This window comes from Styela clava, chromosome 6, assembly GCF_964204865.1.
Source record: "Styela clava chromosome 6, kaStyClav1.hap1.2, whole genome shotgun sequence".
In the NCBI taxonomy this organism is placed as follows: Eukaryota; Metazoa; Chordata; class Ascidiacea; order Stolidobranchia; family Styelidae; genus Styela; species Styela clava.
The window spans coordinates 21,525,043-21,540,417 of NC_135255.1; the positions used below are offsets into that span (position 1 = coordinate 21,525,043).

The 15,375-nt window shown below is 38.7% G+C and overlaps 1 protein-coding gene across 1 annotated transcript; it reads left to right on the forward strand.

The window, feature by feature from the left end:
- LOC144424503 (uncharacterized) lies at window positions 1–11,777 on the forward strand. The gene is made up of 4 exons (XM_078113872.1): window positions 1–408; window positions 8,994–9,127; window positions 9,366–9,607; window positions 10,431–11,777. The coding sequence occupies exons 1-4, from the start codon at window positions 251–253 to the stop codon at window positions 11,775–11,777; spliced, it is 1,881 nt and encodes a 626-aa protein (XP_077969998.1). The 5' UTR covers window positions 1–250.
- Window positions 11,778–15,375: the final 3,598 nt, after the last annotated feature.

Here is a 15,375-nt window from a genome sequence, read left to right on the forward strand (position 1 = left end):
AGTATAGGTAAGGTGTTATACACTCGTAGATTCTTACCATGGATAGCAATTTTAGTTGTTAAATAGGCTTTGTAGGGCAACTTCAAGGACTGAAGGAGGACTAGACCTAGAAAGATATAAAGTTACGGTATCACAAACAAACAAAGATATTTCCATGCTTGTATGGAAGGTTTAGAATTAATTTATTGACGATTCTTGAGTATTCAGCAGACCCTTTAATATAGACTACAGTATATTTGAATAAAAAATAATGGCCGTTTGTGTGATGCATGTTTGTAAGAACGAGGGGAAAGTGACCAATTTTACTGATGTCGGTTGGTCTAAATTTATAGAGTCGACAAAGACCTGGGCAGCAAATATAAGTCATGCAGGAGTTGAAAAAGATGTAGCGTTGGAAGTGATTGAAAGGTGAGAATTCATGTATCACTGTTGTAAAGTTGGAACGTGAATTCCAATCCACTCAACGTTGTTGTAGTGGAGTCCTATTTGCACCCGCACCCGCCTTGAAGAATTATGCGCAATCTCCCAGCTTCTAGTAACTGCACAACCAAAGTAAAGAGGCAACGAGATCCTTAGAAAACGAACTGTATTCATCAATCTCCACATATGAGTAAAATGTTGCTACAGCACAGAAACTTGAAGACCAACGATAAAACTAATTTATAACGACACGGATGCACTATGAACAACCAATGAAAGAATGACAAAATAACATTCACAATGACAAGCAATAATAACCAATACTAAATAGGACCTAACTGAGCTAAATTAATATAACAGATTTCACGTAACCCGCACCTCTAATGTAAACTATATCCAAGACAAATTTTAATACTAAACGACACTTTTGCAATCCCACAGTGCCGTATAGAACAAAGAATCAGAAAGCGTTATCTCAAAACCCGGGGAAAAGTTTCACTCCCTATTTCTTCACTATGGCGCAATAATGAGTTACCGTCAACAGGAAATCAAGATAAAGAAAGATAGAAAATAATTCGTCTGGGATTGTTAATATAATAGAGAAATATAAATGGACAAAAGTGTGAGGCGTGCGATGTCAAATCTAACATTCCGGCCCCAGATAATTTAGACTTATAATTATCTCAATAAAAGAGGTGATCGAAGTAGCCGAACACAAAGCATATAAGTAAACCAAATAGGAAAATGATGAATACGAAATTGTGTATGGAAAAATGTGAAATGTAATATACAGAAACAAAATAAATAATCATCAATCAGACATTTAATCAAGTTCAAGTAAACATATCTTCCTAACATCACGCATGAACGTAGATTTAGAGGTTCGTACCTTCACCCTACGCACAATGCCTAGTCTATCAGGATAAACCTCATCCACAACAGCCATCGGCCAACTACCACGGGGAAGTATGTCATCACACATAAGTACTAAGTTACCAGGCTTCAGGTTAGGGGAGGGATGAAACCACTTTGAGCGTTTCTGAAGCAGAGGTAAATATTCCCTAGTAAATCTCTGCCAAAATATATCCAACAACCGCTGGACATGTCTATAGCCCTGTCTATACTCATCAGCTCGCAGAAAAACATCAGGGGGTAGATCAGGATCTAATTTACTTAGTAAAATAGAATTAGGTGACAGGGCATGGAGGTCTCTGGGATCATTACTTACTCGGGTAAGGGGTCTGTCATTTAAGATGGATTCCACTCCAGCCAGAAAAGACCAAAGTGAATAATCGGTTAATGGTTTATCATCAAGCATATTCCTCAGAATCTTCTTAACTTCTCTGATCAATCTTTCAACAACTCCATTCTGGTGACTTGCAAGAGGTGGTGAAAAATGCCATTGAATTCCCTTTTGTGCAAAAGCATTGTCAATTTGTTTCTTATTCCAATTTGTAATTTCATCCTTGAGAGCTTTACTTCCAGCAATAAAATTCGTACCATTGTCAGAGTACATGTGAGCTGGTCTTGCACGTCGCGAGACAAAACGAAAAAAGGCTTGTAAAAATGCAGAGGTATCCAAACTCTCTGCAACCTCCAGATGAATTGCTCGATTAGAAAGACAAGTGAATATAACTCCGTAACGCTTATGTTCGCTTCTGCCCAACTTGACCTTTATAGGACCAAAATAATCAACGAAGCTGTGAAAGAATGGTCTATTTCCTGTACAAAGCCTAACAGCAGGCATATCTGACATCCATTGTTTACCAGGTCTGGCAGATCGAATCTTGCATGGCATGCATTCTCTAAGAACTTTTGCCACCGCTGACTGAAGATGCAATATCCAATATTTTTGTAACAAATAAGCCTGTACTTGATTGCTTCCACAATGTCCATGTTCACAGTGGTAATAATCGATCAGAAGTCTAGTGGCATGGTGATATGGGGGTAAAATTACAGGATTCCTTTGATCAGGTTGTAATTCAGATTGACGAAGCCTGCCTCCAACTCGAAGTATGCCATCAGCCACATATGAATTACACTGCAAAAGTTCTTTAGCAAATGGCGATTTAGATCTCTTTCTGTCAGAAGGTGGAGGGCCCGAACTCATCATATCTTTAAAATAACAAAGCTCAGCAGACAACGAATCTGTTTGTATAAGTTTCACAATATCTATAGTTGCATTTTCCCGTTCTGCAACAGTAAAACAACCAGTAACTGGAGAATCAGAACGATGTAGCAATTTCCCAATCATGTAAGTCTTGAATCTTTGAAGCCATATCACAGAGGAAATAAGTCTTTCAAATTTAGAGTAACGTTTCAACAACAGCATAAGTCCAGGTTGTTGTATAGTAGAATTCTTGTCCTTGTAGGAAATCTCATAATTAACTTTCACTTCAGAACATATTTCAGAGTCCTCAATTGTTTCAGAAATATGTGAATTTCTCAATGGTTCCTTGCTTCTCAGAAAAGAAGGTCCTTTAAACCAGCAATCAGCTTTGTGGCATTTGTCAGGCATTAGTCCACGACTGGCAATATCTGCTGGATTAGACTTAGTGTCAACATGATGCCATTGTCTAGGTTGAGAAAGCAAGTGAATTGTATTCAATCGATTAGCAACAAAAGTTTTGAAACGTTCAGATCGACTGTTTATCATTCGAAGAACTGTCATTGAATCCGTATAGAAAAATACATCTGTTATCACTTCATTCAATTCCAATTTTATGCATCTCGCCAATTCTGTAGCAGCAACCGCTGCAGTCAGTTCAAGACGTGGTATCGTTACAACTTTCTTTGGAGCCACCCTTGACGAGCCTTTAACAAATGCAGTGTGAATGTTTCCTGCATCGTCAATTATTTTCAAATAAGCACAAGTTCCATATGCAAAAGAACTTGCATCACAAAATACATGTAACTGAAAAGTAGATGGAGTAAATCCTTTTGGTCTGTAGCATCTACAAAATGATAACCCATTCAATGAAGGTAATTTAGATGACCATTCTTCCCATTTGTCTCTATGAGGGCCAGTAATTGTATCATCCCATTGAAATTCTTCATAACAAAGATCTTGCAGAATGATACGAGCTGCAAGTACAAATGGTTGAACATACCCAAGAGGGTCAAATATCTGCGACACCATTGATAATATGCCACGACGAGTAGGAGGACGTTCCTGAATTCTGACGATAACAACAAATTGATCAGTGGCTGCATTCCAATTCAATCCTAAAGTACGACTCACCGCATCATCGCCTAGTTCCAGAGCATGAGCAACGGGAGCCTCGTCTTCCTCAGAAACACATTGTAGAACTTCTGGTTCATTGCTTGAAAATTTAGTCAATTGAAAACCTCCTGTTGCCAGTAAACCAATAGTTTGTCGAACTAGTGTAGAAGTCTCCTCTACAGTATCCTTTGAAAACAATCCGTCATCTACATAAAAATTAGAGTAAATGCATTGAACAGCGGTCGGATCAGCATTAGATAAATTATCTTCTGCAACCTTTCGTAGGGCAAAGGTTGCAATAGAAGGTGAGCAGGTAGTACCAAAGGCATGAGATAGCATTCTAAATTGAGAAACAGGTTTTGTAAGATCATGTGTAGGAAACCATAAAAAACGAAGAGATTGTGTATCTTCACGCTTTACCAATATTCTGTGAAACATCTGTCGAATGTCACACGACACAGCAATGGGGTTCAAACGGAAGCGTAGAAGAACTCCAACTAATGAGTTATTGAAATCAGGTCCTGATAGTAAATTCTTGTTCAGTGATTTTCCATCAAACTCTGCTGAACTGTCAAAGACAACACGAAACTTCGAAACTCTGCTGAACTGTCAAAGACAACACGAAACTTCGATTGTCTTGTTGCATGGTGTGGAATGAACCAGGTTCTCTCTGTAGGTGCCAATTCATCTTCTGGTATCTGTTCAGCATATCCATTCTTTATATATTCATCCAGTTTCTCAATGTACTTTGTAGCAAATTCAGCATCCTTCTCCATTCTTCGCTTGACAGACATGAGACGTTTGAGAGCCATGTTATAGTTGTACGGTAATTTAATATCATCATATTTCCATAATAAACCAATTTGCAATCGTCTGTCAACACGCTTCAAAGTATCATTCATAATTTGTGTAGCTCGTTCATCATCCAAAGAAGGTTGTGTTGTTAATGGATCTGCATTCATATCAGCAAAATCATTTCCACAAGTTTGACAGACAGCAATTTCACGGTTAACATCACTCTCATCCAGGATATCATCATGCAATGTGGAACAAATAAAGAAAAAATCACAACCATTCAATTTGCTGCTTTCCGTCCCCTGACAATCTGTCACTTCCGGCTTGGTAATGATTTTGCAATATAGTTCATGGTTGTCAATTGTAGGTGTCTGTGAATTATCACATGCAATTTCTTCCTCCTGCAAATTGTGATCTTCTTCTGGAAGACTTTGAGGTGACATGCAAGTATCGCATGAAGTGTCATTAAATGATAGCAATGGAAGAGTAGTAGAAATAAAATTCACAGCTACATCACTTTGTAAATTCTGTACATCAGATATCATAGGCACAGAAGTGTTAATATAATTCAGGGAATTATTATCAGATTTCATTGATGGATCCTTGCCAAAGAGACACCATCCAAGACATGTAAGCAAGGCTCCTGGAGTACCAGGAGGTCCGACTCGGGAATCAGTAAATGGACAATTACCCAAGGTATCTGCCCCAATTAATAGTTCAACATCGCCATCAATATCTGGGAACTTCAAACCATCCAAATGAGGATATTTGTCAATTATATCCGGCTTTGGCAATGAATCTCTGACGTCAGGAATTTTGTCAAAAGTTGAAGCATTGTGTACTTCAACAATGTTAGTATTATTCACTCCATTTAGGCGAAATGATAGTCTTTCTCCAGTATGAACAGCAACACCATTTGTAGTGCGGATCATGCAACGCTCTGGTTTACCAGAAAGGCCAATAGATTTCGCTAGACGAGTAGAGCAAAATGATCTTTGAGATCCTAGATCCAAGAAAGCAATTGTTTTCTTCTTATCACTTGCGTCAGGTAAATGTATTTCAACAGCAACAGCCATGAGTCGAACAGGGCACAAAGTGTTGAGTACAGACATAGAATTCACAGAGGTTGTTTCAGTTTGAGGTGCATGTAATGGTTCCTTAGAACGCGACTGATGCAACGCAGGCTGCTTGGCTACCTGCTCCAAATGTAACAGAGTGTGGTGAAGTCCACCACACCCTTCTTTTAGACACCTCTTCTCTGAAGGACAACTGCTAGAAAAATGTTTCTTGGATGACATGCAATTGTAGCAAATAGACTGGTCCTTTACAAATTGTCGTCTGTTAGAAATGCTCTTCTCTTTGAATTTGTTACAGCGCATCAGAATGTGATCGCCTTTACAAAGATAACAAAGCAGATTTGCCATTCTTGCCAGAGTTATTAGTTTTGTTGTAATTTTGTTTGAAATTAGGCTCCGATTTTGGCGTACTTAAAGTGGTGAATGTAGAAAACTTCGATGGACGCTTGTTAATGTATCCTTTATGACCAGATGATTTTGTCGCCAATTCTGCCAGAGTGCGACCATAAAATGTGTTGTACAAACGAGCTCTAGACTCAATGAATTTCAGCAAATGGTTGAATGATGGGATTGTGAATGAAGTCCATGTGCCATTCATGACATAGTCAGTACGCATATTAGGAGGTAACCGTTCAAAGATAGCAACCAGATATGCTGGGGCATCAAGTAAATTCCCTGCATTCCAATTGTCAAACACAATAGAACAGTTACGCATCTGTGATGATAATCTGCAAAGTCCTCTGACGTCATTTACACGAATTTTCGGTCCTTCAGTAAGTTGCTTTATAAATGTGCTGATGATCAGTGATCGATTGCCAAAATGAAATTCTAAAGTGTCCTTAGCTGCATGAAATGCTTGTGCTGGGTCATCAGCCATTTGCAAGTGCTTAATTACTTCATATGCCTCACCTTTGCAGTGAGCAAACAATTGTGCCAACAATGTAGAAGGATCAGATGTGAGACGTCCAATTGTGTTATAGAAAGATCTTATAAATGCATGATACTCTAATGGATCACCAGCAAATTCTACTTTATCCAATGCTGGCAAGCGGAATTCTTGTTGAATATTTCTTCCCAGAAGGTACAAATCATCTTTGCTGGCAGCTTGATGATGGATAAAGTTAGGGGAAGGTAAGGAAGGTTGTCTCATAACGGTAGGGTGAGGTAATTGTGAGCTTGACATATAAGGAGGTATGAAAGATGGAATTGTGGCAGTATTTGTGCACAAGGCATTTGAAATGGTAGGATGAGGAAAGTATGGTCCTACAGGTCTTGTTAAGGGAGGTAACACTGATGTTATCTGCTGAGATGAGTTTGTATAAACAGGGCCTGGAGGCAAACTACTAACAGTGGTAATAGTATTTGGCCCAGCCTGTGGAAAACTACTACAAAATGTTGAAAAATAAGCACTAGTATGGGCCTGCGATACAACAGGCATAGTTACATTAACATGAGAAAATATGTCTGGCCTATTGTAATCAAAAGACATAGTATCAGCTGGCGCAATAAGCCGCTGTGGGACAGAATTTATAGGTTGTGAATACACCGGCCCCGTAAACCTATCAGGGACAGTAATAACAGCTGTGCTAATCACAGGGGTAGGTATAATGGCAGAAAAATTATTGTCAACAAAATTAGGTGCACTGTATGGCAACTGTGAAATATTTGCATTAGAAAATTGGTTAGACTCTACAACACTGCATGGGGTTGAAGACTGAACTGCATTAACAGTAGATAAAGGATAATACGATGGTTGTAAAACATCAAAAGACGAATTCAAATAAGAACGTATACCTGCATTTTCCAAATTATTGTTAGACAAAAGTGGAACTGAACTAGGTCTCTGACTCACTTCAGTTGAGTGGCTAAATTTGACATCCTGTGCTGAAATGACGGTGTCAACATCCAAAATTGACTTGGAGGTAGAAGAGTCTCTGTCACTTGACAGTTCATCAAGCAGTTGAGCTTGTTGTTCTTTAAACTTTGCTTTCATCTCTGCTAATCTTTGCTTTTGCGCCGCTAGTTCTCTTTCTTGTAATGCTTCAAGTTTTAACATTCTTGATTTCTCCAGTCTTCTATAAGATGATGAAGAAGATTTAGATTTCGACGAATGAGATATTGACCGTTTGGAAATGTAACTAATGTCGGCTTCTTTAACACAGAAGTCCAAATATTGGCGATAAATCATGTCACATGATTTCAATTTATCCACAACCTGAGTCAGGTGTAATTTTGCCACATGTTGATCAAGTCCATTATTTAAAATATAATTCTCCAAATAAATCTTCCAACTGTTCAGATGATCGCATACTTTCTGATAATGTAAAGTAACACTTTGTTGATTTTGCTTATTCAGAATAAGTTGTGCAAAAATGTTATTCAAATCCGTAAAAGTTTGTCCATAATGGTCATTTGCTTGACGTAGATGATCATCCTTTATTGTTTGACCCAATGAAAATTGTCGAGCTTGAACTGCAGGAATGGTGATGTCACCAGACGATTCATCAACAATATCTTTAGAAACATTTGAAGCCATTGCTGAGAATAGTAGTCAGATGTTCTTCAAAGTCGGTCAATCGAATATTAGTTTTATTTCAATGTAAAGTTGGAACGTGAATTCCAATCCACTCAACGTTGTTGTAGTGGAGTCCTATTTGCACCCGCACCCGCCTTGAAGAATTATGCGCAATCTCCCAGCTTCTAGTAACTGCACAACCAAAGTAAAGAGGCAACGAGATCCTTAGAAAACGAACTGTATTCATCAATCTCCACATATGAGTAAAATGTTGCTACAGCACAGAAACTTGAAGACCAACGATAAAACTAATTTATAACGACACGGATGCACTATAAACAACCAATGAAAGAATGACAAAATAACATTCACAAGCAATAATAACCAATACTAAATAGGACCTAACTGAGCTAAATTAATATAACAGATTTCACGTAACCCGCACCTCTAATGTAAACTATATCCAAGACAAATTTCAATACTAAACGACACTTTTGCAATCCCACAGTGCCGTATAGAACAAAGAATCAGAAAGCGTTATCTCAAAACCCGGGGAAAAGTTTCACTCCCTATTTCTTCACTATGGCGCAATAATGAGTTACCGTCAACAGGAAATCAAGATAAAGAAAGATAGAAAATAATTCGTCTGGGATTGTTAATATAATAGAGAAATATAAATGGACAAAAGTGTGAGGCGTGCGAGGTCAAATCTAACAACTGTATTGACTTATACAATGACAGTTAATGTTTTAAAATATATATGTATGCAGCGCAGGGACTGTGTGATTTAACGAGATTCAGTGTACACATAATCTTTTATGCAAACACTACATGACTGTAGTACCGTACGGTACATGAGATAAAATGCATTATGTATGAGTGGTTTTAGTCAGTGTTTAGTGGTATTTTTATTTGTCGAAAAACACTCATGTTGTTCAGAATATGCATTTCTTCCTCATTTTAGATACTTCACTTCAGAAGAAAGTGGCAATGTTCCACCCATTCCACCTAATGCAGGCTACCATCGCTGCTGCTATCAGCGCTATACATGTAAAAATAAAATGGGTCGAAGAAAAAGTCACAAGGAAAAGCGTAAAGGTATATGAGAATCATAACAATTGCATCAGTTTAGCTACCGGTACCGCTAAATCTTGTCTGAGGTTTTGTTTGCTCCCCTGATTTCAAGATCAGTTTTTATTTATTCGTTTTTACAAATCATTTTATTGCCAGTCATGCTGATTATGGAGTCGAAAAAAACTTATACCTACACTAAAATGTGATGACAGACCGTGAGTAGCGGACAATTTGGTAATTGAAAATGAATAATTTGTTTTAGCCGGGGAGCTTGATCCTGACACACTCGCACTGCCTAAAAAGATGCTACGCTCTTCTATACCAACAAAGGGTTTGGGAACGATTGAACGACCGCATATTTTTTCCGTAAAGTGTACTATATGTGGAATTACGAGATTTAAACGCAATAAGGTGACTGGGAAGAGAGTATTAGAGAAACTGACTCGGTGTCAGACATTGGAAGCAGGATGCCTTCTCGAAGCAGCAAAGCGAAAAAAAGATGAGGTGAGTTTGAAATATCAACCTTTACATCCATCAGTTATGATTGTGGTGTAGTCACCAGTAGGGCTGTCCAAGTGAATCAATTATTCGAAATCGAATAGAATTGCATACTATTCGAAGCGTTTTTCGGCCAATTTGCGAATCACTAAAATATGGTACATAATGCGCCTCACGACCACCTTTGCACGGCGTTTTTCACGGAGCAAGCAAAAACCTATTTCTATCGCTTTCTTTGCCGTAAAAAGATGTCTCTCCTATTGCCCGGTAACATGTAATTATCCATTTCATGCATGGCCATAAATGAAAAGTTATCGAAAACAAAGATTTGAAGATGACGTTTTTTAGTTGTTTATCATTTTGCTGAAAATTACACAAAAAATCTTGAGTTAGTAATACCAATGATAACAGGATTTGCATGCCCTATTGAAACTGAATCCATTAAAATTGAGTAAATACCGTAATGGTGAGAGTTCCTGCAATTTCAAACCCTTAAAACTTGATAGTATTCAACCGCTATTTTTTTGACCAGTTCAAAGAGGCTTGTGATCTCCTTTTATAACTCTGGAAACATAGTTATGCAATATATTACCAATAATTTGAATGTAACTGCGCATACGTTATCACAATATCGAAGAGGAAGTTTTTATTGTGCAATAGAGACAAATTTAGGATTACACAATAATATTCGGTTCGATTCGAGAAAAATATTCGGTTTGATTCGAATCAAAAAAGTATTCGATTTTGAACAGCCCTAGTCACCAGAATAATGTTTCATTGATAAGCTTTTATATTCCTCGTTAGCTCATGTTGATTGTATCAATTTCAGATTTTACTACTCCAACTACGGGATGTTGATCCGGTTGCATCCGAAGTCCGGTACCATTCAAGTTGCTACCAAGGCTATACTCGCTTCATGAGAAGAAAGATAGAACAGTCAGGGTCTGTGGATACGCGGTATGCTACTGCATTCAAAATGTTTTGTGAAGAATTTATTGTACCAGGGATAATTGTGAACAAGGAGATATTTCGGTTAACATTCTTAAACACCCTCTTCAAGAGATACATCGAACAGTTTGAGCTTTTTGATTCTCCTGGTTATCGTACCTCCAACTTGAAAGAGCGTTTAAAAAAAAAATTTCCACAACTTGCATTTATACGGTCCAAAGAGCAGACGTGCAGTGATCTGGTGTTCGTGGATACCATTTCAGTTGTTGATGTCATTGAAGAAAAAGAAAACACTGCCGATCATACTGTCACATACACTGTTATGGAGGCAGAAATGGAAGACGATTCTGAGAATGAGCAACCAACATGTTCGCAACCATCCGCGCCTCCTGCAACTAATCCACAGCAAATATTTGCTTCTGCGATGTATCTCAGAAATGTTATTAATGACCATGACCCTTCTTTTCAACACTGGCCTCCCACTTCAGAGCACTTCGATGATAATGCAGTGAAAAAATCTGTACCAAAGTTGCTGGTTCAATTTATTAGTTGGATTACTGGGTTAATCTCTGATCCTTTTTCTGTAGAAGTAGAAGAAAGAATGTCAAAAAAAATCTACTTCATCTGCCAGGATATTGTTTACCTATCCAAGGGCGGAAGAATGCACATGCCCAAGCACATGTCACTTGCTATGGCAGTCCGTCATTTGACTGGATCAGCCTCGTTGATTACCCTCCTCAACGGTCTGGGGCACTGTGTGTCCAATACTCTTGTTTTAGAATACGACACTGCTCTGGCCACCTTACAAGAGCTGAAGGGTCCCATCTCTATTCCATCATGTATCAAATCAAATCGGCCTGTGACGCTTGTGTGGGATAATAACGATTTTGGGGAAGAGACATCTACTGGAAAGGGCACCACTCATAATACTAATGGTATAATAGTACAGAGAACTATTCCTGAATGTGAACAAGTATCTGGGTATTTGGAACCTACAGCAGGACTTTCACGTGATAGAAAACGCTCATTTCAGCCTTCATCTTTTGGTCTAGTTGCATATCGTGGACAAAAGAAAGCCGCACCGCAACAGATTGATGAGAGCGTAGTGACAACTAGATGCAGTTTTGTGGTACAGGAATATGCCCGAAAGCTTGACCAGGCCTATATTCTCACAAGGATTCCAGGGGACAACGAAGAATCTTTTTTTTCCTACATGGACAGGATTTAATACAAAGCTGGTGCAAAATGTTCCCCTTTTATCATCTGTAGGATATTTGCCTGTAATTTATGCAAGCCCTACAGAAATGGACACAGTCTTGACTGTCCTGGAACGAAGTGTTCAGATTGCAGATAAACTCAAGTTGCAGACAATAGTAATTGTTTTCGATCAGGCTATTTACTCTAAAGCTCAGACAATACGGTGGCAGACGGAACTATTTAAAAACAGAACCGTTCTTCGACTTGGTGAATTCCACACTGCTATGACTTACTTAGCTTGCATAGGTAAGTGGTTTGGCGATGCAGGCCTTCGTGATATAATCATCGAAGCAGAACTTTGTGCAGAAGGTTCTCTCTCTGGGGTGTTAAGTGGACATCATTATAATCGAAGCGTAAGGTGCCACAAGCTGATTTATGAAGCTCTTCATCGTCTTAGATGGCAGTCTTTCCTAGAGGAAATTTCAGAAACTGATTACAATCTTGTGAAAAAAGTCATATCTGACTTGAAAGAACATTTCCCTTCGCATATGTATGCAGAAGTTGCTGTCTCACCTGAGTACAACACTGTGTACCAGAAATATGTTGGATTTATCAAGTCAAAATCAAAATGCCCAACTTTCAGGTTCTGGTCTTCTTACCTTGAGATGATTGAAATTCTTCTTCTTTTTCTGCGTGCCACAAAAGAAGGGAACTGGGCATTGCATTTGTCTGCTGTCCGTGCCATGTGTCCATGGATGTTCATCACTAACCGCAACAAATACGCCCGATACTTACCAATATATTATCTTGAGATGATGTCTCTTCAAGAGACCCACCCAGATGTTCATAACATGTTTGTAAATGGAGAATTTGTGGTTCAGAGACAAGCACGCTATGGATTTTCACAAGTTGCATGTGATATGGCAATAGAGCAAACGTGCAACAGAGATACAAAAACGAAAGGTGGAATGGTAGGATTCACCCTCAACAAAAGTGCTTCTCAGAGGTGGATATTATCACACCCAGAAAGGGCACAAATAACAAAGGCATGCTTTGGGTATGCTGGGAGAGACTCGCAAGGGCGTGATAGGAAAGATCTTGATAAACCTCATTCTGTACGAGAAGAATCAGCCATTTGTCGCAATATTGAGTGTATGGAAGGTTTTATAAACCCCTTTTTACGTGAATCTGAGGATCTTATACATATTGTTTCAGGAGTCGTAGTTCCCGAAGTAATTGCCAGTGATATTATGACAGCTGAAGAGAGAGGAAGATTCTGCTTCACTCAGTTCTGCAAAGATCGGCTTTTATCAAACAAGAAAAGTTTTCATGATACTATAAGTAATTTGAAATTAAAATCGTTTTCAAGTGTTGGAAAAATAATTAAGACCAAATGCAGTCAAAAGGAGATGGATTTAAAGTCTGGAAGAAATCTGATGGCGCGTCTTGCAATCATAGGAAGAGAGAGAGGTATCAAGATTGAGGATTTGCTCAAATACTCTCTTGGCCCTTTGCCCTTGTCGTTGGCATACACAGACGGAGGCCTAATGAGGACATCCAAAGCAAAACTGATGCATTACCTCTGCGAAAGTATACCATCTTCTATTGCTAAAGGATTACCAAGCGAATCAGTTTGGATACTAGATGCAATGGCTGTTCTACAAAGCATCAACCACAGGAATATTCCCAAAACATTTGGAGATCTTGCCGCACTATACCTTTTGAAGTTAGTGAAAATTGCCCAGGAAAGTTGTGCAAAGGTTGTGCATCTCGTAATGGATAGATACCCCTCAATAAGCATTAAGAACGCAGAAAGACATCGGAGGGCTAAGCATCAAGCTGTTTGCCAAACAAGAGAAAATGAAATTTATTCAGAGAGCCAGAGGATACCACTTCAGTGGAAAAAGTACTTATCCTGCGGAAAAAACAAGGAGCTCCTGATGGAATTTTTTATTAAATCTTGGAGTCAGAATGTCCAAAGTCTTGACTTCACACTGTTTATCGGCTATGCGGAATCTTGTCTGAAAATTTGCTTTGCTAGTACATCGCATACTCCAACAATTGCAAGAGTAGATGAATTGGAATGCTCTCATGAAGAGGCTGACACCCGTCTAATGCTTCACGCTAAGTTTGCCGCTAACTCTTGCAACTCTATAGTAATCCAGTCACCAGACACGGACGTGCTCATACTGTGCATTGCAAAATATGACAATTTGGGTTGTTCTCTTTGGTTTGAAACTGGCGGTGCCAAAGGTAGACGGGTTATTGATGTTGGTGCCATACATTGTTATCTGAGCCAAATCCACCCATCGGCTCCAATGGCTATGGTAGGAGCACATGCAGATAGCGTGTCCTCCTTTTATGGAAAAGGAAAAGTGAAGCCCATCAAACTGGTGTTGGAGGAGTCAAAATTCATCGAGTTTATTGCTCAACTAGGAAGATCTTTTGACGTTAACGAGGCATCAATGAATAGAGCTGAGGAATTTGTTTGCTCGCTGTATGGAGAGAATATGAAAAATGTAAACGATGCCAGGGCACGTCTTTTCAAAATAGGCAAACACATGGATCACACCCTTCCACCCAACAGTGATTCACTGAAGGAGCATGTTCTGAGGGCAAATTACCAGGCAGCAATTCATCACCTTTGCCTAGAACCAAAGCCAATTATTCCTTCACCTATTGGCCATGGATGGGTTCTTGATGATGGCGTTTTGCAAGTTAAATGGATGGATCTACTTCCAGCCCCCAAATCAGTTCTTGAGTTGGCAAACTGCAAGTGCAAGAAGAATAGGTGCCAAACTAATTTATGCACATGTATCAAAAACAACCTCAATTGTACAGAATTTTGTTTTTGTGTTGACTGCCAAAACCAGTGTGAACTAATAGAGGAAAAGTCGATTTTCGAAACCGAGACAGTTGAAAATGAATTAGATATTGAAATTATAATTTATTAGATTCTTACAGATATGTGATAGTGTCATTCATTCATTCAATTTTCTTGACTTTTCGGTGTCAATTTCTCTTTTTTCATTATTAGTGTTTTTGTGACTTCATTGCATAAAAATAAATGCGCTTGATGGCTTTTATAAAATAAATGCAACATCTTATACCGTTCTTTGTTGCTTGTGCGAGGGAGGCTGATTTTGGTCAGACAAAACGCTGCAGAAATATATTAGTGTTAAATGCAGCTGGGCTCTTGAATTGCATAGTTCTTTTGCTGTATTGTAAACCTATGGTTATTGATTTTCTGGGAACCGCCTTATATCGAATTTAGCACCAGGGTTTTAACCGATTAACTTGTGTTTTTGTGCTTAAGGTAATAATTTGTGATTTTATCGCATAAAAAATTGATGTGTTCGATGGCATATATGAAATGAAAGCGACGTTCCATGCTCTGTCGTTTTAAGCCTATGATCATTGATTTTCGGGGAATCCCCTTGATATCCAACTTTTGCATCACGATTTTTGAAGCCCGATTTACAGAAAATGTGCAACTTCCGTTAGTGGGAACAAGCTGTAATGCGTTCAGTATGTCCATTTTGATACAAAACTGAAGAATAAATATAGTTACCAGATGTGCGCTACGAAACTCACTTTCTAGGCGTTTTTCAGGGCCTCGGCTCGCGGCC

Excerpts from the sequence above, each read along its gene's own strand:
- LOC144424503 (XM_078113872.1), top strand. The coding sequence starts at position 251 with ATGGCCGTTTGTGTGATGCATGTTTGTAAGAACGAGGGGAAAGTGACC. Across the intron at positions 9,128-9,365 it reads TCACAAGGAAAAGCGTAAAG|CCGGGGAGCTTGATCCTGAC; the intron begins GTATATGAGAAT and ends AATTTGTTTTAG. Across the intron at positions 9,608-10,430 it reads CAAAGCGAAAAAAAGATGAG|ATTTTACTACTCCAACTACG; the intron begins GTGAGTTTGAAA and ends TATCAATTTCAG.